A 27805-nucleotide genomic window follows, 5' to 3' on the forward strand; every position below is an offset into this window, starting at 1 on the left:
ACTTGCCTGCGAACAGATGTTGGAGGAGCGGCGGCGTGAAGAAAAAGTGGCGGAACAGACACACAGAAAAGGTTGTGGCAGGACTGTAAGGCCTGAAAGAGAGGTGGAAGAAATGAAGGGAGTTTATAAAAAGCATGTGGTCAGATTTCCTTTCTTCCTTTATACCAGTTCTAATAATAACATAAGAAGCTCTTGCACACAGAAATAAGTGCCTGTGGAGAAGACTTCACCACATTTCCTCATGGCAGAGACAGCTAGCATAGGGAGGCTGGCAGCCATGGCAGTGGTCCAAACTGGCTTGACAGTGCTGTAAAGCAGGATGCCTGCCCTGACCACTTCCTGCACATATGGCAGAGATTCATCACTGGATGCTCCCAAATGAAGAGCAGAAATGTAGTATAACATTATCACCATATGATAGCACAATTTACCAGCTGAGAGGAGCAGTTGGAGGACCTGGCAATCAACCAGAGGCCTCCAGTCAGTGGCTTTATACTGCCCCCTTTTGCAACATAGTAGTTAATGCGTAAAGGAAAATCATTTTTCCAAAATCATAACCAGAATGTTTTGGTTTTTTTGTTTTTTTTTTTAACTGTTTAACTAGGTAGAGACACAAATTTCTCTTTCCATAGACACCTGTTCAAATAGGTACGAAGAACAAACAAACTGCTCTGAAGCGATGGATATCAAAGATGTTTCCTGCTCCTTTGTTGCCTTATGATCTGCTGACAAAGCTGTCGCTTGTTCTCTCTTCCTGTCTCGTTTTCAGGGTCAGGCAGACCTGCTGAGGCACGCTAAGAGCGAGGCCCTGGACACCCTGCGTCAGATCCACTGTGCTGCTCAGTCCTGTGGCCTCAGTAAGAATGGGGCAGCTTCCCCCCAGCTCCAACATCATCCCCTCCACCAGCCACAGCAGGTCCAGATACAGCAGCAACCTCAGGCCAAGCCCCAACCACAGCCTCCACCGCCACACCAGCCCCAAAATCAGCCCCAATCCAAGATCGCACCTCAGGCTCATGTCTATCCTCTTCCCCAGCCAAACCCCCAACTGACGGCTTTCCCTTTGCCCCAAACTCTTTCAAAGCCACCGGCATATCACCAACCCCCACCCATACCCCAGTTCCATTTTCAGTTCCAGAGCCAGCAGCAGAAGGCAGCAGGGCCTCTCAAAGCTGTCCCAGAGAAGGAAACAGTCAGTGATGATCCTGCTGGATCCTGCTGACCCGCAGCCTGTGCCCATAGAGAATCCTACCCAAAGAGAGACAGAGATAGCGAGATAGAAAAGGACAAGGAGCAGGTGGCCAGTAACAAAAGGGAGATGGAGCAAGTGATGGAAAGAGTTAAAGAGGTGATAATGGTGAGGAAGACACGCCGTGTTAGAAGTGAGACACAAGTCTGAGGGCTTAAGGAGAGAAAGAGGAGAGACCTCACACTTCAATCACACATTTTCTGATGGAAAACTGGAAAGACAAGGTTTATAAAACATTTTTGCTTCCATCTTTGCCAGGCTTTGGTCTCTTCTCTCCCATTTTCTCTCGTGAAAATTAAAAGGTTAAAATTTGGGAGTGTTTCAACATAGGAGCAGTTGGATAAGTAAGTCGGAGATACCTGTCTCTTTCTGGGCAGTGCTAGCTACATGCATTTCCACGATGTACTCTAACTCTGTGGGTACAGGCTTTACCTCACACTGGTGTTTAATGCCACAAATTTGCCTTTTCCTTTTTGCAGACTCCTTCAGCATGTCAACAAGCTTTTATTTTCTTCTTCTTGCTTACGCTCACCCTCCTCCATCTAAAACATAAAAACAGAGAGCAATCCTTCAATCCTCTCAATAAAGAGGATGTCATTTTTATTTTCAAGTGCACAAAAAGTAGAGCAGCTTGTCTAGGCTGAGCTCTGTGGGACTCACAGATGACCGTCTCAGCACAAGCCATGGAGCTGTAGAGCTAAAACAGAAAAACATAATGCAGCTGCCTGGATGTGTGCGCTGTTACACAGACACTCCACTTGCATCCCCTGCTGGTGTCAAGCTCCGCCGTGCCCCGCAAACCTGTGATTCCATAGGACTCCCCCCACAGGGTACCTTGTCTCTTCCCCAGGACTGTGTGTGTGTGACGTTATGTAAGTTGGTGTTTTGGTCTCCCAGGGTGGAGCTACCCCACATAGTTAAGTGGTGGAGCTCACCAGCCAATTACAACTGGAATACCCGACCCTGCCTGTTAGAGGTCAAAGGTCAACAGGAACATGGTACTGCTGTCAATAAAAACACAAAATAAAGTAAATATATATAGATGTAAACTGTATGTAAAATGTACGAAGGGTAAAATATATTGCTATAATAATTCTTGCAGAAGCAGACATTAATGATTGATATTATAATTGTTGTTAGTTCTATTGATATTCCGATTCTTTTTTTAACATCCACACGCAGTGATTTGACACCTATTGTTCTGTGGTGCAGATCAGGCAACCAGTGCATGTGGGACTAGAACGAGAGATTACGGGTTAGCGCCACAACGTCAAATAAGAACCTGACGTGTTTCACTGCAAAGTGAGCGTGGATTCTGTAAGAGCTCCTTTAAATGGCCCATTAAAACTGGCTTTGTTGTTTATCCTGTCTCCTCTCGTTCATTGCTTTGCTGACTTTCAAAAGGGGATGAATTTGGGGGATTGTCAGATGTGCCCATTCTCAGTGGTGTGACTTGAATTTGAACAGTGTATCCATCAATTCCTCGGGCAGTCGTTTGCTGAAAAGTTTTTTGCTGCACCGGCTTCAGAGAATGACTCTGTTGATTGTTTTCTGCTAGACACCACCAGCTCTTTAGACCATTTTGGCAGCGGCTTTCAGTGTGAATGTAAAGCAATCGATATATAAAGCTTTTGGAAGGCTCTATCGATTCCTTTTGATATAATATTATATAATCTTTTTTTAATCAATAAACAAGAGGTGGGCCGTTTACTTGACCAATTTTAAAATGAATAAGTTTGTCTATTTAAAGCAGTGCTACCTGTTGTCCACAAGATGGCAACAAATATTAAGCTAAGTATTATGGCTGTGAGGATCTACGATATGAAAACCAATCATTACTTTTGTATTTACTCATGAGCGGGAAGGTATTTTCTATGAGCAGCACTGTGGAATTATGGGGACATTATGAACGCGACAGACTTCTCTGTGTGAGTGCAAGAAAAGCACTATTGATCTGTCATTGTGTTCCCCTTTGTATAACAAATAAAGCCCATACAAACTCTAGCATTCTGCCCCTCACCGCTCACTAAAATGGTATGTCTTAATAAACCTTTGGCATGCAGCCACAAAGATATACCTGTTGTTTGTCTAAAAGTCCAGCAGAGTGCCTTGGAGATGTTCTACCACAGAAGACTAATTAATAGCAACAAGAAAAAATGAGTTTCGTTGGTGTTGTGCCTGTGCTTGTTTTAGCCTGAATAACATGAATGAAACTTGTTCTTCCCCTGTGAGACAGAAAAATCAGATGGCTCCCTTTCACGCAACTCAAAAGAGGATGTGGTTCCCAGCCAACCTCCAGAAAGCTGCTGGGATAGATGTGATAAGGTAATAAGGTAAGGTAGCTGAAATGTTATTTTTCATTCATCATTTAAGAATTTTGTCAGTACAGTACCAGTCAAATGTTTGGACACACTTTCCTTTTCAGTTGAATAAGAAAGCGTTTTGGCTAGTAGTGTATACACAAAAACTTAAACAGACACATTTACAACTAACATTGTAATCCAGAGATGCTTGAGAAAGAGCAGCGAGAGATTGGAAGTGATTTGACATATTAATTTATTTATCCAAACACAAATGTTATCTCCCTGTGGGAAAAAAAAAAGACAAAACCATGATTCAGCTCACATCTAAGCCTCTATTGTTACTTGATATGACAACCCCAGGAGTCCATCATAGTGTGGGAATAAAATGGGCCACAAAATGGTGCTGATACTAAGATGTGACTAATGATCATTCGATAAGTGAAAAGTGTCAGACCCTTTACATTTGCTCACCTAGATAAAAATATGTCTTTCACAAAGTATAAAACTGTGTGAATGACAAAATCAGTTATGTGAGGAACTTACAAATTTATTGGCAGCATTAAATGTTGATGTTAAATGTGTTCTAGCCTCAAATGAAAAATGCTGCATTGAAAACGTTGAAACCTTGAGTATTTATTCACCTTTTAGTGAGGTTTCCTTTTACTGTGATGAAAAAGGTCCTCTAAAATGTCAAAAACAAGACCAGTTTTTGTTTCGCTCACTTTTTAATGATTTAAAGACACATAATTGGAAACATTGCAGAGTAACCCATGAAAAATCAGGGACACAATTCAGAACAACTTCGGCTTAGCAACAGGCCACATACAGTACATGTGGCTGAAACAGAATCTGCCTATCTCCCTCAACTCAACCACTAGATGGCGGCTTGCGCATGTTTTAAGGGTCGATGAAATCTGACGATGATGCCTACAAAGGTAAATACACAACACAAAAACATTTTTTACAGACTGACCATATTAAAATTCCTTTGATAAGAATTGTTGTTCAATAGACTGTATTTGTTGACCTTTTCATGGATTAGGGTAGACTTTAATAATGGATGCATTAATGAAATGTCAGGAGTCAATGGATGTGAGATGTGCACAGCGGATGTATCCTCGCATATGGAACCTGATAATTGGTAAAGGTTCTGCCAGTGTCCAGACCTTTAAACTGTAGGTAAATGTGTAACATATACCTAAATTGTACTTGTATGTACCAGAGTACAAATGTTGTTTTGCGTGTTAAAAAAAAAAAAAAAAAAGCTAATGATAATATACAAACCTTGACGTTTGAAAATGTAGGTTTTTCAGTACTGTGGGTAACCATAGAAACCATAGAGCAGAGGTTTGGCACCAGTCAGCGAAAATTCATTTGGCTATTGTCCTTTGAAGTGTGTGACATCACGCACTTGGAATGTAATGGATCAAAGCCATTTGTCTTGATGACATCACAGTGAATGTTGTATTAGAGACTGGAATTCACTGTCTGTCTCTATAAGCAGGACATAGAGTTAACACTGTGAACACATACCAAACCAATATACTTTGGAGTGAACAAGTCTTCGAAGATGTCAACACAACAAGAAGAAACAATGAGTGTGTCGAAGATAAAGGAAGCATTACATCGGAGTTTAGAAAATGAAAAAAGGCTGATGCTAAAAATTTCTTGCTTAGAGAAGGAAATTGCAAAACTCCAAACGGGAAAAGCCAGTTTCGAATACAAAGAAATTGAGATATCTAAACTGATGCGTTTAAGCCATGAACAGAGCCTCTGTTTGGAAAACCAAAGGAAAGACTTACAGAAAGCCAAAACCGAGTTATGCAAGGAACGGGTTGACAGAGAAAAGGTAAAGACCGCTTCAGAGAAAAAAACTCTGCATCTGGAAAAAAACTGCAGGGAGTTAGAAAAAAAGTACAAAGCGGAAAGGTCACTGAGGGAGCAGCAGGAAAAGGATCTTGTAGACAACTTCAATAAAGTCAAGATGGAATTAAAAAATCTATCTACCCAATACCAGACGTTGAAACATCAGCACGAACAGCTGACAGGGCAACAAACCTTTGCTGTCAAAACAATGGAAGAACAGAAACAGGTTATACAAAGGAAAGATGTGGAACATGACCATACAAAGACTAAATTACAAGAGGAAAAAGCAATGTCAACATTTTGGCAGGGTCAAGTAGAGCACCTTTCACATAAAATAGAAAAAATGGAGGTCTCTGAAAGAAAGCTTGCAGATCAGGACAAAAGACACCAAAAAATCCAAAAGAAAGCTGACAGTTACAGGACAGAAGCCCACCGTCTGAAAAAGGAAAACGTTGAACTCTCAACACTGTGTGATGAATTAAAGAGTTCACAGCTAACCTTGCAACATAACCTGAATCAATGCAGGGATCGGTATAATCACACAAAAGAGGAGTTAAATGGTTACAGACTTGAGATGGAGAAACAGCACAACCAAATATCAACGTTGGAACAGGAGGTGAAACGCCTCAATGCTCACAACAGCAACATTTTAGCTCGGGAGGAAAAACACACTGCCTGCATTAAGACTGAATTCCAGGAGATCACTGACTTGAGGTCTACAATTCGTTGCATGGAGAGAAAGGAAAGACAGCAAACTGTCAAAATTGGAAATGTGGAAGGCATGAGAAACCTTGCCATGAAAGACCTGTTCGAAGCTCAGGCACTGATTTCTGAACGTGATACAGAAATTCAGGAAATCAAAAAGGAAGTGAAAGCGAAGACTACAGAGTTGAATGCAAAGCAGATTGACCTGGCCACACTGAATAGGGAACATCTTTCTGTCAAGGAGCAGCTGGTAAAAACCAAACAGCAGCTGACAGAAATAAAGACGGCACAGCAACAATTTGCAGTCGCTTCTGAAAAAAGCCGGATCCTGCAGGAGCAATCCTTGGCCCAGCTATTGGAACAGAAGCAGAACGTGGACAAAGAGCTGGCACAATACAAAGAACTGACAGTGCAGATGCAACAGAAAATAGACCTCCAGCAAGCTAATGTAGTCAAATTTGAAGACGAAATCAAAGAATATATGCAGGAAGTCAAGTCTCTCCACCTGGACAAGATCGATCTCCAACGTGAACTGGAGGTGATGAAAGCTCAAGCGATGAAGCAGCCAGGAAGATACTTTCAAAGGCATTACTTGAACGGCCAATTGGCCAACCAGCCCATCAGAGATACAAAAATTCTTCCCTCCAAGAAGAGTGAGCCCTCGGTTGCTGAGAAGAAACAACAGGAAGAGCTGTTAGAAAAAAACAAGAAGATTGAGGAGTTGGAGAAGAGCATAAAAGATATAAGGCAGAAGTACTCAGAGTGTGTTTGGGATAACAGAAAGCTTAAAAAGGAGATAAATGCAACAAAAGGATCACTTATGGGATGTCAGACCACCTTAGACAAACAAGACAAAGAACTGAACACATGCAAAGAGGAGTTGAGGAAGCTCAAATTGGAGAAGAGAGAGGAATCTCGATACGTCCCAAAACCCCCTCTAGTCAAAAAGCCACTAACCACCATTCAGAAAGAGTTTAACTCTACTGACAAATTCAAAATCCGCTTAAGATCTACTGTCCCCAGGTCCCCATCTCAGTCTGCACAAACATTGGAAATGAATGACATGGGTCCCCTTCGTGGAGTTCAAATCAGACCTCCCACTGGCACTGCGTCTAAACCTTTTCAGCCCTGCTCATGGAATATTAAATCCAAAACCCCCTTACCACCTATAGTCCCCAGCTCCCCAGCTCAGTCTGCAAATAAATTGAAGACTGTGAACATGTCTCCCCGTGATGGAGTTCAAATCAGACCTCCCACTGGCACTGCATCTAAACCTTTGCAGCCCTGCTCATGGAATATTAAATCCAAAACCCCCTTACCACGTATAGTCCCCAGCTCCCCATCTCAGTCTGGACCTCCCACTGGCACTGCATCTTAACTTTTGCTCACATTTGCTCACATTAATTAAGTCAACGGTAGCTATTAACTGTTGGGTTTTCTCCGGGTGCTCCGGTTTCTCCCAAAAACTTTTCATAGGATTAAAAAAAAAAAAAAAATCACATGGTTATCATATTACCTTGTTCAATAAATAAATCTTAAAAAATAAACAATAAATTCACCTTAAAATTATTTCACCATCTGTCTTTCTGTTATTATTTGTATTCTTAGAAAAAGTTTCTGTAGAATAACTGAAGGTTTTTAACTGTCATTGGACAGTAAGTGCCATACTGTTCACCATTTTATTTTTTATTCTACAATTATTAATATTTCTTTATAGCATGTGGTGAATCAGAAAAGCAGGGCAGTTGATGGTTTTTGTGTCCAAATCAGTCTAGTTGCAGAATTAGTGTTACTTGAGCTGGCATGTCTCCACACAGATAGAGAAGTCTCACCACTGCCTTTTTGTCTGTGTTGCTCCAGACACGAGGCTGAAGCAGAATCTGCCTTTCTCCCTCAACCACTAGATGGCTGCTTGCTTATGTTTTAAAGGTGATAAAATCTGACTACGACACAAAAACATTTTTTTACACACTGACCTTTACAGAATTCCTCTGATATGAATTTTTGTTCAATAGATTGTATTTTTTTTTTTTTTACCTTTTCATGGATTAGGATGGACTTCAATAATGGATGCATTAATGAAATGTCAGGTCTCATTGGATGTGAAATTTTGCAGAGCAGATTTTTCCTCGCATAATGTTGAGACACATTTTGTTCTGTTTATTTTTCTCATTTTCTCTCAGGGTGAGGATCTGGTTGTAAGGTAGTGTGTGTGGGATATCTACCAGAGAGGGCAGCAGTGGGTCTGAGTGATCACCTTTGAGACAGAGTAAGGAGCACCTGGGCAGCCCTTTGTCTGCCCTGGGTGTGGTGTGGGAGCAGAAGCAGAGACACTATTGGTATGTCTGGGTTTCATTCACAATAATTATCTGTTAGGTCCACATAAGGCCTATATCATGTGTGTAACAGCAACTATGTACACAGGTGTTTGTTTATGGTTGATAGTTGGCAATGATATTCTGAAACAAATGTGCTGAGGCTCTCCTTTGCTCTTTCATTGTGGATACACATCATCCTTTACAATAGCTTTCCAACATTTGTGACCATTAGTGGTCATTCAAAGAAAGCGGACTGAGCAACAAGACAGCATAGACGGTGCTCCAAAAAAAGAGGCAGAGGTAGAGAGAACAGGAGAGAGTAAAATAAAAAGTGAAAGACCCAGCAGAACTTCTCTGGGGACTGAGAAGTAGGAGGATGCAGGATCTGTAGGAGAAGGAGAGAGAAAGGGAGAGCAAACTCATAATTTTACACTGTGTGGAAATGGGGGATGGCTCAGGCTTTTCTATGGAGGACAGACGGAGGGAGGGGACTCAGATGGCAGGAACTATGAGTGGAGTCAGACTCACTCCTCAATGCTATTGATTCCATGCTGAGGGAAAAGCTTTGGACAACTACAGCAACCCTGAGCTCTCGTCTGAGGATAAAATGAGATTTTCTGCATGAAGTAAGTTAGTTGTTTCATCTTAAAAGCGCAGAGTAGAAACAGCTCATAAGCTCATAGAGGATTTACAAAGGAGTCCAAGGAGAGACACCGGGGTTCTCTTTCAGGTCATCTTTGGGGAACGGTGAGGAACTGCTGGGAACTTCTTTAAGAGTCTGCCTCTTCCTTTTGGTACATGATGCCTGTGATGAAAGGCCTCCTTGCTCCACAAAATACCTTCCTGGACACCATTATAAAGCACTTTGGTGGCACTCGTGAGTACATTTTGAAAAGTTCTGTCACAATTTCTCTATTACTCTATTAAAGGTACATGAAAAATGTTTATGGCAGGTCTCCAGTTGTGTGAATTTTGTTTTTAGGGGCCAGATAACATTGTAGTTTAATCTGTGTTTTGGTTGTTTCCTTCAAATACACAATATCTATTTCCTTGAGATTTATGATTTGGCTTGGTGTGATGGTGCAGGTATTGCTGTCCTGAAGCTGTCTGTGTAAGGATCAGCTGGCTGAGTGGACTCTGTTCTGGCTTCAGCTCTTGGCAAGTTGTAGAGCTTTGTGATGGTATATCTAGGTGGTTAATTTTTTTGGATTATTGATAAATAATTTCTCTTTATATATTTTATTATTATTATGATTTTTTTTTTTTTTCCTGTTTGTCTATTTGCATGTCAGCTAATGGAACAACACCAACGAATCCCCATAGCTAACTACGCAAGGAAGAGATTTGGAGAAAAGAGGAAAAGACCACTTCTCTCTGTTTCTACAGGTATGTCTGTTAGGACAATAGGTTTTGTATACACATGCATGTGTTTGTGTGAGAGATAGAGCGAGACAGTCTCGTAGCATTTAAACAATGGCAAAAAATTTGGCTCAATGACACCATAACATAAGGACACCACACAAGAGTTTGCAAATATTTATTTATTTTTTTAAATTTTCAAATTAAATGAAATCACTGGGGGGTGGGGGGATGTTAACCCATGAAGAAGTAATCAACTAAAAAGAGATGGGGAAGCACGGAGTCAGCCACGCAGTGGGCCGTCACACCTGACACTTCCACTCTAAACTAGAAAACAAAAACAAAACTGATTAAACCTAAAAATAAACAATAGCCAAATAAAAATAACAATCTAAATTAATAACCTCTGTCATTTAAAGCAGAAGAAAAATAAGGGCTCCCTTACTGAAAGGAAACCAACAAACTTCCCCATGCTGCTGCTGCTGCTGCTCCAGAGTATCCACCTGAGAATGAACCCTGTCCTCAAATGTGTATGTGGATCAGCTCTGGCCACACATAACATGTAGTCCCAGTGCTGATTGCTCTTTGAAACTGAGCTGAATGTTACTCTGGGCTTTACAGGAGATTTACTTTTAAGCAAAGGCGTTATTTGTTTAATGCACATAAAAGCCTCTTCATAAAAAATGTAACCTTAAAATGAGTTCTTATGTCAATGAGTGGACAAAGGTACATTGTGTTTGTAAGTGTTGAAAAATAAATGAACAATGCACAGAATATTGACATTATAGGCATTTAGTTTTTATTTATTAATTTTTTTTTAATGATTTGAGAAGATGAAGTGAAATACGTTATGACTGACTGTGTACTGTTGGTGTCCAGACCTTTAAACTGTAGGTAAAGGTGTAACATATACCTAATTGTACTTGCATGTACAAGAGTACAAATGTTGTTTTGTGTGTGTAAAAAAAAAAAAAAAAAAGGAAAAGGAAATGATGACATATAAATCTTAACGTTTGAAAGTGTAGGTTTTTCAGTACTGTGGGTAACCATAGAAACCATAGAGCAGAGGTTTGGGACCAGTCAGCGAAAATTCATTTGGCTATTGTCCTTTGAAGTGTGTGACATCACGCACTTGGAATGTAATGGATCAAAGCCATTTGTCTTGATGACATCACAGTGAATGTTGTATTAGAGACTGGAATTCACTGTCTGTCTCTATAAGCAGGACATAGAGTTAACACTGTGAACACATACCAAACCAATATACTTTGGAGTGAACAAGTCTTCGAAGAGGTCAACACAACAAGAAGAATGGCTCAGCAATTAGAAAAGAACCAGAACGTGGACAAAGAGCTGGCACACTACAAAGAACTGACAGTGCAGCAGCAAAAGAAAATAGACTGCCAGGCAGCTAAGTTAGTCAAACTTGCAGGCACAATCAAAGAAACTGAACGGGAAATTAAGTCTCTCCGCCTGGACAATGTCGCTCTCCAACATGAACTCAAGGTGATGGAAGCTCAAGTGGTGGAGCAAGAAACAGACTTTGCAACGCATCACTTGACCCCCGAAATGCTCGACCTGCCCATCGAAGATTTAAAATTTTTTGGCTTAGTTGCTAAAAAGAAACAACAGGAAAAGCTGTTTGAAAAAAACAGAGAAAAACAGAAGAAGATTGAGGAGTTGGAGAAGAGCATAAAAGATATAAGGCAGAAGTACTCAGAGTGTTTTTCGGAGAAGAGACAGCTTCAAAAGGAGAAAAAGGAATTAGAAGGATTTGCTGAGGAATGTGACACCGCCTTAGAGAAACAAGACAAAGAACTGAACACGTGCAAAATGGAGATGAGGAAGCTGAAATTGGAGAAGAGAGAGGAATCTCGATACGTCCCAAAACCCCATCTTGTCAAAAAGCCACAAACCACCGTTCAGAAATCAAAATCCAAAATCTGCTTAGGATCTACTGTCAACAGGTCACCATCTCACTCTGCACAAAAATTGGAAATGAATGACATGGTTCCCCTTCGTGGAGTTCAAATCAGACCTCCCACTGGCACTGCATCTAAACCTTTTCAGCCCCTCTCACAGAAGACAGCTGATTCTGTAACACCTGAAGTTACAGCACCCCTCCTCAAACACCCAAAGTCTCTTCACATCATCCTCCCATCCACCTCTCAAACTGATAAGTGAATAACTCAGCGCTCAGGTGAGCTCTCAGTCACTTACAAGTCCAACAAATCTACTCTCTCTCTCTCACTCACAGAATGAGCCTGTACTGGCACATTTGCTCACATTAATTAAGTCAACGGTAGCTATTAACTGTTGGGTTTTCTCCGGGTGCTCCGGTTTCTCCCAAAAACTTTTCATAGGATAAAAAAAATAAAAAATAAAAATCACATGGTTTTGATATTACTATGTTCAATAAATAAATCTTCAAAAATAAACAAAAAAATCTTAAAATTATTTCACCATCTGTCTTTCTGTTATTATTTGAATTCTTAGAAAAAGTCTCTGTAGAATAACTGAAGGTTCTTAACTCATTGGACAGTAAGTGCCATACTGTTCACCATTTTATACATATATTTTTAAACAATTATTAATATTTCTTTATAGCACGTGGTGAATCAGAAAAGCAGGGCAATTGATGGTTTGTGTCCAAATCAGTCTAGTTGCAGAATTAGTGTTACTTGAGCTGGCATGTCTCCACACAGATAGAGAAGTCTCACCACTGCCTTTTTGTCTGTGTTGCTCCAGACACGAGGCTGAAGCAGAATCTGCCTTTCTCCCTCAACCACTAGATGGCTGCTTGCTTATGTTTTAAAGGTGATAAAATCTGACTACGACACAAAAACATTTTTTTACACACTGACCTTTACAGAATTCCTCTGATATGAATTTTTGTTCAATAGATTGTATTTTTTTTTTTACCTTTTCATGGATTAGGATGGACTTCAATAATGGATGCATTAATGAAATGTCAGGTCTCATTGGATGTGAAATTTTGCAGAGCAGATTTTTCCTCGCATAATGTTGAGACACATTTTGTTCTGTTTATTTTTCTCATTTTCTCTCAGGGTGAGGATCTGGTTGTAAGGTAGTGTGTGTGGGATATCTACCAGAGAGGGCAGCAGTGGGTCTGAGTGATCACCTTTGAGACAGAGTAAGGAGCACCTGGGCAGCCCTTTGTCTGCCCTGGGTGTGGTGTGGGAGCAGAAGCAGAGACACTATTGGTATGTCTGGGTTTCATTCACAATAATTATCTGTTAGGTCCACATAAGGCCTATATCATGTGTGTAACAGCAACTATGTACACAGGTGTTTGTTTATGGTTGATAGTTGGCAATGATATTCTGAAACAAATGTGCTGAGGCTCTCCTTTGCTCTTTCATTGTGGATACACATCATCCTTTACAATAGCTTTCCAACATTTGTGACCATTAGTGGTCATTCAAAGAAAGCGGACTGAGCAACAAGACAGCATAGACGGTGCTCCAAAAAAAGAGGCAGAGGTAGAGAGAACAGGAGAGAGTAAAATAAAAAGTGAAAGACCCAGCAGAACTTCTCTGGGGACTGAGAAGTAGGAGGATGCAGGATCTGTAGGAGAAGGAGAGAGAAAGGGAGAGCAAACTCATAATTTTACACTGTGTGGAAATGGGGGATGGCTCAGGCTTTTCTATGGAGGACAGACGGAGGGAGGGGACTCAGATGGCAGGAACTATGAGTGGAGTCAGACTCACTCCTCAATGCTATTGATTCCATGCTGAGGGAAAAGCTTTGGACAACTACAGCAACCCTGAGCTCTCGTCTGAGGATAAAATGAGATTTTCTGCATGAAGTAAGTTAGTTGTTTCATCTTAAAAGCGCAGAGTAGAAACAGCTCATAAGCTCATAGAGGATTTACAAAGGAGTCCAAAGAGAGACACCGGGGTTCTCTTTCAGGTCATCTTTGGGGAACGGTGAGGAACTGCTGGGAACTTCTTTAAGAGTCTGCCTCTTCCTTTTGGTACATGATGCCTGTGATGAAAGGCCTCCTTGCTCCACAAAATACCTTCCTGGACACCATTATAAAGCACTTTGATGGCACTCGTGAGTACATTTTGAAAAGTTCTGTCACAATTTCTCTATTACTCTATTACAGGTACATGAAGAATGTTTATGGCATGACCATGCTCATTCATGGACTTAGTTCTTTTGGCAAACTGTGTCATTTTGCTGAAATCGCTTTGTTGCTTCTCAAGGGACACACTAAATAAAATTAGAATTGTGTTGCCTTCAAATTAGATGTTAAAATGACACTAAAGAGCCACGTGTTGAGTTTTTTTGTTGCTCGTTAGGACTTTAACATCTGAGACACTTGCATTATTCAGTCATAGTACACTTAAAAAAAAAAAAAAATACCCCAATGGGGCATTGATGACATTTATCTCGAAAATTTTGGAACCGCACAATTACCATGGATATATTTACATTTGCTTTTACCCATTTAAAGCTTTTACAGATCATTGGTTTTATTTTCATGTAGAGATAGACTACTGCAAAATATGTTCATCTTTTTCTGACCTTTATATTTAGCATTGTACAAAGCATATAACGTATCAGTGAGAGGAAAAGTAGGACAAAATGATGCAGCAAAGGTGTTCATATTCTGGTGGAAATTGGTTATTTGATGCCACTGCAAGGACCACATCTGTCTCTGCACAATATCTTTCATTTCATAATTATTTACCAACATGTTATAGATAATGCAAATGTGCAGCAGCTTCATAAATATGATGATTATTATCAGCATAAAAGCTTGTGATTAAGCAGCAATCTGCAGTCAGTAAAACATCGCTGTTCGAACAAAATCATCCGTTTCTTTTATTTTTTTCCATTCTTTATATTACCATTTAATTTTGATAGTACAGAATGAATTCAATCACACATTAAAAGATGACATGGTGGGACAATATTCAATATTTTCACAAATGTCAATTCAACAATTTTTCTAACGCTCAAGTATCACCAAGTAAGCAACAGCATTTTCCGGTAAGAAGAAACTAGTCTTGTGAGCTATTTTTGGAATTTTTGGAAGAATTGGAACAGCGTGACCAGATTTGTTGCTAAGGTTGATTTAGCAAATCAGTATTTCACATCACAGCGGGATTGCAGATGCAGCTGAACACACTGTCAGGGATGAAATCAGATGGTCTTTGCTATACTTTTATTTTAATAAAACTCTACTAGCTAGTTTAATGCCACCCACTGTTCATCGATTAGCACCTTTTACTTTGTTGGTTTATCTTTTATTACTGCCATACTAGTCCAAGCCTCAAAATCATGAGCAGACACTTGATAGTTCTTTCCAGTACATAGTTATTCGTGTGACTGAGTTTGTATGGTCAGTGTTCATCTCAACTTCACAACATATCAAATTCACAAATTCAGTGAGATAAAACTCTTTCAGTCAGTGTCTGTCAATTAGACACACACACACCTGCCAGCCCTTCTTCACATCATCTTGCCCTTGCATTTGCACAAACACATAGACTTAGGCTACACACATAAGTGTTAGACGCACAGATTTTAATGCGGGCGGGTTGACCAAGCCGCTGAGTGGGTGGTGAAGGGGTTAACCGACATGAAGTGGTTACAGAGTTGACAATTGCTTTGAATCTGTGTGAAGAGAAAAGGGTAAATGCCATTTTGAAAGTCTTTCTCAAGTCCTGTCTTTGCAGACAAAATCATAATTGACACAAATACCCCCAAGGCTGACTCTGAAGTGAGGGTGCATGGGAGTCGGCGTTGTCATGGTCCTCATTCTGTAAACAGGAAAATGAATTCAAATAAATTATCCAAAGGGCAAAAGCCAATCAAATCATTGGATGTTATATTTTTCAGAAGCAGGAAAAATTATATATTATACTACAGGGTTAAGAGTATCATGTATCTACATATTACATTGTTCTGTTGATATCATTGCACAGACTCTGTAGCTGCTTTATGTCCCTCATTGTTGACAATTGTGTTTGTTGATTGCTTTAGTGGGCATTTCAATTGCATGCTTAACCTCCTTGGAAGTGCTTGATAATTAATGATAACAATTTTTGCTTTTGAGTGATTGCGATTTTGACTGAAGACAAGCAAGTCACCTTCATAGTTCACGGAAATGAATCAAATCAAAAATGTTTTCATAGAGTGCCAAATCATAACAAAAAGTTACTTAAAGGCAGTTTTACATGCCAATATGTCTAGACCAAACTCTCTGAAATACACAATATGCTTCACGGCAACTCAAACTTTCACGACTATTATTGTGAAGAATATCCTTCTCTTGAATAACATGAAGCTATTGAAACAGACAGGGAGGGGGAGATTTGATTTCGAATTTTCTGTTTACATGGTTTCACTTTTGGCTAAGGAGTAATTTTATCTTCACTAAGAACAGATTAATTTGTTTTGTAAGCACTAAAACAATTAGAGACGGTCCAATCCGCTACGAAAGAATGAGACTCATATTGTCTACATCTGTATTTTCAGCACGTACACTGTCTTGTTAACCTCAACCTGCAGCATTGTCACAAGTTTTAGTTTTTTCCTGCACAAATTGCTATGGCAACATGTACGTGTGGAGATCTTAATTTAGTTTCATGAGGGATTAACTGCATGCATAACAGGAAGTATACATCCACACATTGTTAATTGCATGTCTTCACCTCTGGAATAGACACTTTGCGAACACCCCCTCCATGCTGCTCACTTCATAATTTTTGTTTTAAGATCAAAGAAAATACAGAAGGTGAATCGATAGCTGTGTGCATCAGAAGAAGATGTTAGGGTTAGGGTTAGTCATCAGTCTGTGTTTAACATCTCTGCTCTAAAGGGAATATCAAACAACAATGATTAAAACTCAGCTGCTGCACAGGTGTTCAACAGTGTCCTCTCAGTTGTATTGCCATAACTCATTGTGGTTTCTAGTGTTGTCAAATAAGGAATTTTTTTCAGCGACAGCATTCCTAGTTTATCTGTCGAAATATTGAATGAGATTACATGAGTCGGTTAAAATGGGTTGATTACTTGTACAGTGTCCGCATGTTGCAGCCAAAGTGTGAAGAAAGTCTTTTCTATTTAAATATATTCAGAGTTTTACTTGTATGATGCGCAGTATTCATTATCATTTTCTGCTTCACCACCTACACTTCCTGCCCTACAGTTACTCCTCGATGTTCCAGCATCGAAAAAGAGTCTGCTTTCTCCCCTAAACACAGTCTTCATTTAAAACAATCTCAGATAACTGTTTTCAAAAAGATCTTTATCTCCACCATTTTTTTCTCAAGCAGTATTCCCAAGACCCAGATATACATTCTCTTTCATTGACTCTTATTTTTCAAAAATATTAGTTTTAGATAAAATATGCTTATTGGAAAGATAATGTTTTCTGCTCTATTCAATTTTTAAGGGTGGTGTAATTTCTTAGGCTCCATTTCTTCAAATTGTTCAAAAACTTGTACAAAAAAATATCTTTGAAAGCAAAATCTTCATCACTCATTTAATTCAACAGGATATAGAGCCCTATGTGTTTGTGTGTGTATTGTGTAAATTGCATAGAAGGGATTAAAACATATTCAACATGCTAAATGAAGTCTGAATCCTCACTGAGGAAACGGACCCCCATGGGGTCAACTGTGGCCCTGCACATACCCTTTGGATTTCAGACCCCCCGCCAGCATCCTTTATAGCCCTCGTTGATGTACGCTTTTATGACTATTTCAGTTAGCGGAGCTGAAGACAGAGAGAATAGGAAAAGGTGTCTTGTATACAAGTAAATCTGAATCAAGTCTGAAGGGAAGTTCATAGTGGGGGAAGGAGAGAGTCTGAATGTGACGCTCACAAAGCTAGACGCATCTCAAAGTGCATCATAAGTATTCCAATATTGCCTATTTTTCAATCACGCACGGCAGAGTTATACCTTGAACCCCGTTTCTTTTGTATTCTTCCTTCCAGACAGTAACTTTCTGTTGGGAAATGCTCAGGGTCGCTATGGTTACCCCATAGTGTACTGCTCTGATGGTTTTTGCGAGCTGACTGGCTTCGTTCGGACTGAGGTGATGCAGAAAACTTGTACCTGCAGCTTCCTTTATGGGGCCCAGACCAATGAGAGTGTGACCCAACAGGTGGACAAAGCTCTGGAGGGACAGCAGGAGTACCAGGGAGAGGTCTGCTTCTATCAGAAAAATGGTGAGAATTCGATTGGAGTTCATCATTCACTCTTACACATTGAAATTCTGTTTCAAATCTAACCTAAAAAATATTGATGAGTTCTTCTGAATTGAGTCAGTTTACACCTTTTTATAGTTACTCAGCCACTCCGAGGCTGCAAAGAAGCAGAGTGGCACTTCCAGCTCACAAGTCTGGTCTCCATTTAGGCAAATATACTTCTTTCATTTACACTGTTAGTATAGCTGAAACACTGCAATAAAAAGCTTGCTGCATAATAAAACGATTATTTCCACTGAGACATCAGTGCTTTTCATTTGAATCAATTACTGGGAATATTGACTGAAGTAATTTTGACATCATAGACTGGAGCAATTGAGAACAAGGTTTCCCACTAACAGTGCCTGCATGACCAATTCAACATGTCCAACAGATGAAATTAGACGTTAAGACAAGAGTCAGCTGCCCTCTGGAGCGGACGTATATAGGCCTCAGTAAAATGGTGGTTGTGGAGCCCAGACAGGGAGACAAGGAAGATATATTCTACCCATTCTAACTTTGTGTTTGCCTTTTGATATCACCATAATAAAAAAAAGAAAAATAAACTCCAAGTGGTATTTTGGCTGCAGCAGAAATGGAAATGCCTTAGAAAGTAACATGTGGCGCAAATGGTTCATATTTCAATGCTTAATACTTGTTCTGATGTCTGATAACAAAAACATTTCACATTAATTTACTTTCAGCTGCATTAAATACTACAAGTGAGTGAAGTTGGTAAGAGTAAATAAGATATGATGGTGTCTTTTCACAAACTGATCATACAACATCCTGCCATGTAACGGGTTTTGATAGCACATTTAAACACACAGTACGCTGTGTGATGAGATTGGCTACAAGAAAAAGCACATTCTTGTCATCCTTAATAGTCCAATCATGCTTTAGGGATACAACTGTTTTGGTGGTGGGTTCTCTTACTGTGTTGATTTTTCTTAATGTCCTTAGGAAATCCATTTTGGTGCCTCCTGGATATTGTGCCAATAAAAAATGAGAAGGGTGAGGTTGTGCTGTTCCTGTTGTCCTTCAAAGACATCAGTGAGTCGTATGGGAAAAGCCACCGCTATGGAGATGGTTAGACTGGATTTCATTTAGACTGTTAGACAACTTCAAAAATGTCACGGATTTGGTCATATACTTTAATGGTAGATGGAAATTACATTTCTTAAGTAGGGCATGATGACTTTGTTGACAGGTATGTCAGAGGTGACTCCCCAGAGCAGGAAAAACAACCGATCACACTTTTCTCAAGCTCAAGAGAGAGGGAGGACTATTCTGCACCACCTAACGAACCTATTCACCAAGAGGGGCAAGAGGAAACTGACCAATGTGAGGGGTTTCTTGAGTCTCAATATTTCATGAAGCCTTTAAAAATGCCTGTGTGTGTGAAATGTTATGATGATGATGAAGATGAAAATGGAAGATCAGACAAGTTTACTAGCTACCATCAGTGTCTCCTGCTGAGCAAATTACCATTTTCAAACACTGCCTCAGTAGGCACTGAAGAAAAGGAAAATTAGCCCTTCCTCTTCTCATTTTCAAATTTGGTTTCATTTACCCAAAGGATACATTATTTCTCAGGGTTTAAGGTGGCCATAAATATAATCCCAGCACTCCACGTTCTTAAGCCTGAGCTAGTTTATTAAATAAACCTCCTCTTTCCAACTGTGTTAAATATATTCCCCACAATGCAGAGCTGTAGACAGCGAGAGTGCCACAGAATCAAATCCCATGATTTCAAGAGGTTTGTGTCTTCTCTGTGATGCTTTCAGAGCGTGTTCCAGAAACCGTCTCCACCCGAGTACAAGGTGGCAGCGGTGAAGAAGTCACGTTTTATCCTGCTACACTACAGCATCTCCAAAGCCTTGTGGGACTGGCTAATCCTGCTGGCCACCTTCTATGTTGCGATCACTGTCCCTTATGATGTCTGCTTTGTCAGTCATGATGAGGCCAGTGACCATCTTTCCGTTGTCAGTCACAGTGCTGTAGGCAGTGATATAGCAGTGGAGATGCTCTTCATACTTGGTATGATGTTTTATTTTATTCAACCATTGTTATCAATGCTATGTTTACAGCTATTTAATCAATTTTAGGTTCGTTCAATTTGTTTATTTTATTTATTTATTTTTTTTTTAGGAATTTGGATTGCTTCAAAGTATCTGTACTCTGACCTTTTCCACTGAGGTCAAATCTCCAACAGTAGTTGCATGCTGTGTTATGAAAAAGACAGCAATATTCAGTTTAAATTAATAACTATATTTCCCATGACAGCTGCAGTGGTTTCCCTGGCAATGGCTAACACATCACTAAACCTCCTACCTTTCCTCCGCCCACTCAGGGTGTCTCTGTTGCTCCAGGTTACGAATCATAATTAGATTTCCCTCACTTCATTCTTCACTATCTCTCTCTCTCAACTGTTTTCTGGGAACAGGCTGATATTTATGTCCAAAAGGAGTTCACCTGTTCTCAAATTTTCATATTGCCACTTATATTTTTTATACTTTTTCTAGTACTTCTACTCTTTGTTTCTATTCTTGTATTTTTTCTATACCTGTGGTTGCTGCTGTAATGAAAATTTCCCATACGTGGTATAAATAAAGTCTTATCTTATACCTTTTTTTTTTTGTGAAAGAAAGTCACAAGTCTCACTCAAGAATAGTCAATGTGGAGTATGAATTGAATATGAAATCCTTTCTCTGTAGCAGTTTCATGGGTCACGTGATACTATTAAATATTACATCATTAATTTTTATATACAAGTAGCCAGCCTGCAATTTATCTATTTCCATAGAAATCCATTAACTGTTACTTGCTGCATTCCTTTAATGTTTCCTTGGTTTTAAGTAATGAAGGACTCGCATAACATTAACAGACAGACAGATAATATAATCAGTTACTTTTATCTAGCCTCTAGCCAATTGCATGGAATGATGCCCCCCTTCAATTTTCATCCTACTACACCCTACTACACAATACCCCAACTATTATTTCAGCTCCTCCTAAATTCCAAATAAATGTATGTATGCATTTTGGATTTGTTTGCGAAATGAAAACAAATTTTTGTTTTTCAAATTTTATGGGTTACCTCTTAGATGTTTTTTTTTTTTTTGTGTACCTGCAGCCATTGTGCTAGTATGAGAAATGAATGCGGCTGACAATCAAAGTGATTTTTCATTATTTGTTTAATTACATGTTCTGTTTTCACTACTTATTTTCAGATATTATCCTGAATTTCCGTACCACCTATGTGAGTCAGTCAGGTCAGGTGGTGTATGATGCGCGATCCATTTATCTGCATTACTGCACCACTTGGTTCTTTGTGGATCTGATTGCAGCTTTGCCCTTTGACCTTCTTTACGCTTTCAACATAACTGTCGTAAGATTGTCATTTTATATATCTGGAAGTACAGTACGCCCCAAGGCTTTTCACTTTCCTGTCTCTCTAGATACACTTATTTTAAGACTGGCCAACAATGATTTAGTGGTGTTATTCAGAGCATTGGACTGGACATGATTATCCCCCTGAATTCACCCAGTCCACTGAACATTTTCATTTGTCTGTCTGCTTTAGTTGTATTCTCAAGGTAAAGTCTAGTGCTTCTTGTGGATTAGTGTTACTCTGCCAAAGACCTCAGCTGACATGCACAGATATCTCTTTGACTGTAGTTGAAAAAAAAAAAAAAAACATTCCTCCCAATAGCAACATCAAATCAAGGTTAACTGAGAAAAGAGTTGTGAGTTGTAGTTTAGACTGATAGATCTTGTCTAATAGAGCATGACTTTAATGAAGCTGCAGAAATAATTACAAAAAAAAGATTGCTCTACAAAAATATTCTGCTCTCTTCTCATTGCCCAGACCTCACTTGTGCACTTGCTGAAGACAGTCCGTCTTCTACGTCTGCTGCGCCTCTTGCAGAAGCTAGATCGATACTCCCAGTACAGTGCTGTGGTCCTCACCCTGCTCATGTCTGTGTTCGCCTTGCTGGCCCACTGGATGGCCTGTGTGTGGTACGTCATTGGACGCAAGGAGATAGAAAGCAGTGACCCTGTTACCTGGGACATAGGTGAGCCCATTGAATGTATGAGTTTAACAGCTCCCACTTTACTGAATCAAAAGTATAATGTTCTGTCGCAAGCCCAGTCGGCCAGCTCAGCATATCTTTAGTCATGCTTGAATGCCTGAATGCTACTGCATCATTTCAACATCTAGCTTGTCTTCTCAGTCCAGAGGAAGTTTAGGTCACACAGCTTTCAGTTCCATTACATCACCAGAAATACAATTATATAATTTCCCATTATATCACCTGCTGGTCATTGTATCACCTACCCAAGGGGGGAGGGCCATCCTTGGAAGCAGATTATTAGGAAAAAAGGGGAATTAAAGCATTTCTTATGGTTAGTTTAGTCATTTAGTCAATTAGTTTAGCCCTGATAAGAGTTTATCCACTCATCTTCTGCTGTCATCCAACAGGCTGGCTTCAGGAGTTGGGAAAGCGATTAGAGATGCCCTACATCAACAGCACCCTGGGTGGTCCCTCCATACCAAGTGCCTACATTGCTTCTCTCTATTTCACCCTCAGCAGCCTCACCAGTGTTGGTTTTGGCAACGTGTGCGCCAATACAGATGCTGAGAAAATCTTCTCCATCTGCATTATGCTCATGGGAGGTGAGTTTATTGGTGATTGCAGAAAAGTCACAGAATTATGACGGATGACCCAAGAGAACAATCATGTCCCCTCTCCAGCTCTGATGCATGCAGTGGTGTTTGGCAACGTCACAGCCATCATCCAGCGGATGTATTCACGAAGGTCACTTTACCACACACGGATGAAGGATCTTAAGGACTTTATCCTTGTGCATCGGCTACCGCAACAGCTGAAGCAGAGGATGCTGGAGTACTTTCAGGCCACCTGGTCAGTCAACAACGGTATCAATGCTAATGAGGTGGGTGAAAATTTACAAGTAGCGAGTCTCTCTTCTGGTAAAGTTGGTTACTTTTACTAAACTGTACATGGACCATTGACTGTGTGGGCCTATGCAGTACCTTTTTTTTTTTTTTTTACGAGAAAATTTGTGTGGGTGCTAGTTTCTACATTAAGAAATCACATCCTTAAAATGTGGGCCGCCTCAAATTCTGCTGAGTGTTATTCCATTTCTCTAAGCTGACAGCACCTTGTTACAGAAAGAAACTCAGAAACAATACCAGAGCCGATCTAGGAAAAGTTCCCTGTAATTAGAAGGGTAGGAGTTGAAATAGAGAGAATACTCATTAACACCCTTGTTGCTGCCATCTGTAGATAATTAATTCACTGTTGAGGACAGTGCTTACTGAGAACATGTTGGTTTTAACACCTCGTGTCTGTTTTTACTCAGCAGCTTGACACATCATATGAGTGCACAACCTTTAAAATCAGTCTATGCCTTTTCTTTTTTGTTCGTGGAATTTGTAGTGGTGGTTTGAAGTATTCAGCTGACATATTGGACTATAAAATGCATTACAATGGACATTAAATGCTTACTTTCTTTTTAAGTTGCTGCATGACTTTCCCGATGAACTGCGAGCTGATATTGCCATGCATCTGAATAAAGACATCCTCCAGCTGCCTGTCTTTGAACGAGCCAGCAGAGGGTGTCTGCGCTCCCTCTCCCTGCACATTAAAACCTCCTTCTGTGCACCTGGAGAATATCTTATCCGCCATGGAGATGCCCTACAAGCCAACTATTTTGTCTGCTCAGGTTCCCTGGAAGTTCTGAAAGATGGCATGGTCCTAGCCATCCTGGGTCAGTGTGCATGAAGAGTGAAACCTTTTTGCTTTTACTTTCATTTGCCTTTTTATTGTCTGTAATCCTTCTGTTTAACCCACAATCTGCACAGGCAAAGGTGACCTCATTGGAGCTGATCTCCCAGAACATGACCAAGTAATCAAGACCAATGCAGATGTGAAGGCACTGACCTACTGTGACTTGCAGTACATCAGTGTGAGGGCTTTGAGGGAGGTCCTCAGACTGTACCCAGAGTACAGCAGTCGGTTCAGCTCTGATATCCACCACAACCTCACTTACAACTTGAGAGAGGGAAGTGAAGCTGACGTAAGAGAACCCCTGCATACCAAAACAGAAATTTCAGTGTGCCACAACATAATTTATTCGCTCTTGCTCAACAATTAAGCCAAACTTAAACTGTCATTTATATAAAGCGAGAATAATCCTTTGTTCATTTTGACTTCAATACCTTTAGGGATTAACAAGGTTTCTACAGACTCCCAGGCCATCCCAGGTTTGCCATCTTCACTAATTATTCATTTTTAATTATTTCACTTTGATAATATCTACAGCTACAGTACAATCACAGCACAGTACGTACCAGTATTACAAAAAGTGGAAGAGGAAAGCGTACTGCATACTGTTCTCTGATTGGTTTATCATTGGCAGCAACAGCAAACACCTGAAGTTAGTGTGATGTTGGAACAACATTGTAGAACAACATTTGATTATAATTCAATTATGATTTGAAATTTTTGAGAAAATTTAAAGATTTTAAGTACGGTAATACGGTACACTAAATTTGTTGCCACTTTAAATCCTAGTTGTACAGCAACATGATGTGTACGTTCAAATCACTGTAAACACACAAACCAAGCCAACAGTTTTAAGTTATTTCCACAACTCATTGGTAACACCCTGACTTTCCAATCATCCTCTTCAGGATCACATTACTATGGACCATAAATTTCCCTACATCATTGGGGCAGATGATGCAGAACATGGAGAAAACAAGAAACACTCTCAGCAGAAGAGATTGCCACTGCTACAGAGAATGGGGAGCCCTGTTCGTCAGCCTTGTCTCAGCGCCATGTTGGGGGAGGAGCTCCGCCACATGAATGCACTCCGCCTCTGTCGGTCACCTGTTCAAGGTCACAGAGGCCACAGCCCCTCTCCTCAAGCTTTCACCAGGGAAGAGCGCTCCACGTCTCCTTTGCCCAGTCTTTCCAGTGACCTAGGCTTGAGCCATCAGCCTGCCAAGCTGCTCATACCATCTTTGCCTTGTGTTAGTCCACTGAACCTAAGCCCCAGGTAACTTATTTATCCTGCTTAACACAAATATCAATGAGTGATCATTTTTCATCTATTCAAAATTATATGCCACTGATTTGATTTTGTCTCTGCTAGGGTTGTGGATGGAATTGAGGACAATAGTCATGCATTTCAATTCAATATAGAGCAGAGCGAAGCAGAGACCAGTGTGACAGGTAAATCCGTGTAAGCCTCCTCACTTTGGATTAGATCTCACATTATACTGTACACACCAAGTATTTCTCTATTGTTAATCCTTCTTTCAGACCATTTACAATTGAGTGTCAACCTGCTCTTGGAAACGGAGGAAGTGAGACAAAACATAAGCAAACTAAATAAAGAGGTATGGACATTAACATTAGGAAAACACAATGATATGAAAGAAAAGAAATTTAGATTAATCTTTACCTCCAAGTTTTAACTATTTGACATTTTCATTATTCCTGCTGCATCTTCATTTATTTGGGAGTTAGAAAAAAAAGCGTTACATATCAGGTATACTTTCTTTTTCTTTTTAGGTGAACAACTTGAACCAAGACGTATCTAACCTTGCCAAGGAGCTCCATGACATAATGCATTACCTACAGTCTCACACTGCCATGCTCCATTATAACACTAAAGTTTCCTCACTCTCCTATGGTACACAAATGACTCCTGGTCTTAATGCGACTGCTTCTAGTGATTGGCAGTCTCATGTGCCTTTAAATATACCCACTGGACTGCACCTCCATAATGAAGTGATTAGCCACCCTGCCAGAAATGTGTGGGGTTGCACAGGATTATCCTCCCAGGGTCGAAGTCCCACCTTGCTGCACTCTTCAAGTCCTATGACATCTTGTTTACATTTGTATTGCTCCGACAGGGATGGGGCCACAGCTCATAGACTACAGAGCCAGTGTGGCCCCTTCCAAACTACAAGAACAACTCCAAACTCCCCTTACATGACCCGCTCTCATGGAGGTCCATCCCTCTTGGGACTCAGTCCTGCCTTCGGTAGCTTCCCTGGGATCTCTCAGGGTCCACAGGGGACTTACAGTGCCTCCATTCCTACAATGAGCAACTCTCACTTATGTTCCCCAGTAAATTCTGGCTACAGCCATCCATCTCAGAGTGTCCAAACCAACTCAGATCCCTCACATAATATGACCAGGCCCCTCACACCCATACATTCCTCCATCACTCCTACTGGCCAGCCACAGTATCACACTGCCTTCAGCTCTCTCAACCCCTCACAAGTCTATACATCAATATACACGGGGCACATCCCAGGCCAACAGAGCTCAATCAACAGTCCTACACAAAACAGCACAACGGGATGCAGCTCAGACCACCAGGTGTAGGTCAATGCATGTTCTCTGCTGTGACAGGCAAAGACTCTTGAGTAATATATAGCAAATTCTCTGCTATATAGAGAAAGGACAGTCATCATTAAAACTCAGGGTGGATGCAGCTGTAATCCAAACTCAGATGTTCAGGCACCTCTCTTGGACATCAAAGGAATATAGAAACCACAATGATGGCACCAGTATCTTGTATTAATGTCTTACATCAATGATTTTATTGTAGTTTGGGTGTTATGTTTCCATGTAATAGAATGCCCTGCACCCAGATGCATGAACAAATGTTGAAACCTGCCTGTCAGGACAAAGTAAAACATTTTGTTTGTTTGACTGTGTATGGTCTTATGTGACAAGCCAATGGGTATGCAGCGCCACTCAGTGGTGACAGTCACAGAAATAGCAAAGAGGAGTAAATATGGATATGCTCATTAGATGTTTCCACTTTGAATGGAATTAAGTGAAGGGAGAGGAAAAAAGCAGGATTATAGCTGTGCAGCTAGCAAAATGTTTCCCTACACATATTCTGTGTGACTCATTTTATCTATGTTAAATATACATGTCCATTGAACATAGGACCTTCAACGTCCAGGCACCGTCACTGTACAGGTAAAGCACTCCGATCTCTGCAATTCTCCTGCTGTGCACTCCACAAGCACTGCAATTTGTTTGCACATCACATCTAAGTCCACCTAAAGTCATGTAGCCACTTTTCCCATGGTGGAAGGTTTGCACACACTAATCAACTTTAAACTGACTGTATGGTCAAATAATTTTGGTTATAACCCATTTTTGCAGTTTCTATTAATACTGCCATAAGAGATCATGTCAGAAATACAGCCTAACTCTGATCTAAGATACATTTTTCATCAGCCGTTATGAGCTGTCTTGTTTTACTGTTTCATATATTTAAGGACCTGAGTGCTGATCCTATTTGATTGATTGACCACATCTGTACATTGCATGAATTGCTTTAGAAATTACAATCAATTCTAAAAATATTTTGAATGTTGCAGGTGTCTGTTTTTTTCCTGGTGTCTTTGAATTATCACAGCCATTTTAAAATAAAATGAGGGAAACTACACAAAATATCACCTCACTGCGTTAATTCAAGCAAATTTCTTTTGAAAAGACAAATAATATCAGAACTGAACTATGTATTTGTAGTCCCAAAAACTAAATTTGATTAGCATTTCATGGTTGACTCCAAATTACCTTAACATAGCCACATAATGCAGTGCAAAGAAGCTCCACAAAACAGTAAAACGTCGCATACATGAGTGCATCACTGCCACATAATAACACTACACAATATAGTTTTTCTGCCGATCAATTACTTACTGATTTTTC

General features: G+C 40.2%; 2 protein-coding genes across 9 annotated transcripts in view; both read left to right on the forward strand.

Moving 5' to 3' along the window:
- The window catches only part of LOC115047523 (inactive phospholipase C-like protein 2), a 65615-nt gene extending 54805 nt beyond the window's left edge, over positions 1–10810 (forward strand). Inside the window, exons 6-12 of one of the 8 annotated variants that reach the window (XM_029508506.1) lie at positions 770–3582; positions 4431–4487; positions 7984–8052; positions 8307–9318; positions 9528–9632; positions 9734–9827; positions 10223–10810. In XM_029508506.1, coding sequence (XP_029364366.1) covers positions 770–1222 — 453 coding nt within the window. In that variant the 3' untranslated portion in view covers positions 1223–3582; positions 4431–4487; positions 7984–8052; ... (2 more) ...; positions 9734–9827; positions 10223–10810. Of the gene's footprint in view, positions 1–769; positions 8053–8306; positions 9319–9527; positions 9633–9733; positions 9828–10219 lie in introns of all 8 variants that reach the window. The other 7 variants (XM_029508508.1, XM_029508509.1, XM_029508510.1 and 4 more) reach the window with 7 other exon arrangements.
- A 132-nt stretch (positions 10811–10942) lies between these two features.
- Positions 10943–27433, forward strand: kcnh4a (potassium voltage-gated channel, subfamily H (eag-related), member 4a). Its single transcript, XM_029508512.1, is given in 18 exon segments — positions 10943–12617; positions 12869–13629; positions 13734–13880; positions 17778–18011; positions 18993–19118; positions 19240–19373; positions 19739–20069; positions 21263–21420; positions 21901–22108; positions 22516–22710; positions 22789–22988; positions 23576–23825; positions 23920–24134; positions 24283–24321; positions 24751–25118; positions 25215–25304; positions 25356–25461; positions 25637–27433. Coding segments are annotated over 16 exon segments (3555 nt in total). The 5' UTR covers positions 10943–12617; positions 12869–13629; positions 13734–13801; the 3' UTR covers positions 26459–27433.
- The last annotated feature ends 372 nt before the right edge of the window (positions 27434–27805 follow it).

This window comes from Echeneis naucrates, chromosome 8, assembly GCF_900963305.1.
Source record: "Echeneis naucrates chromosome 8, fEcheNa1.1, whole genome shotgun sequence".
NCBI lineage: Eukaryota > Metazoa > Chordata > Actinopteri > Carangiformes > Echeneidae > Echeneis > Echeneis naucrates.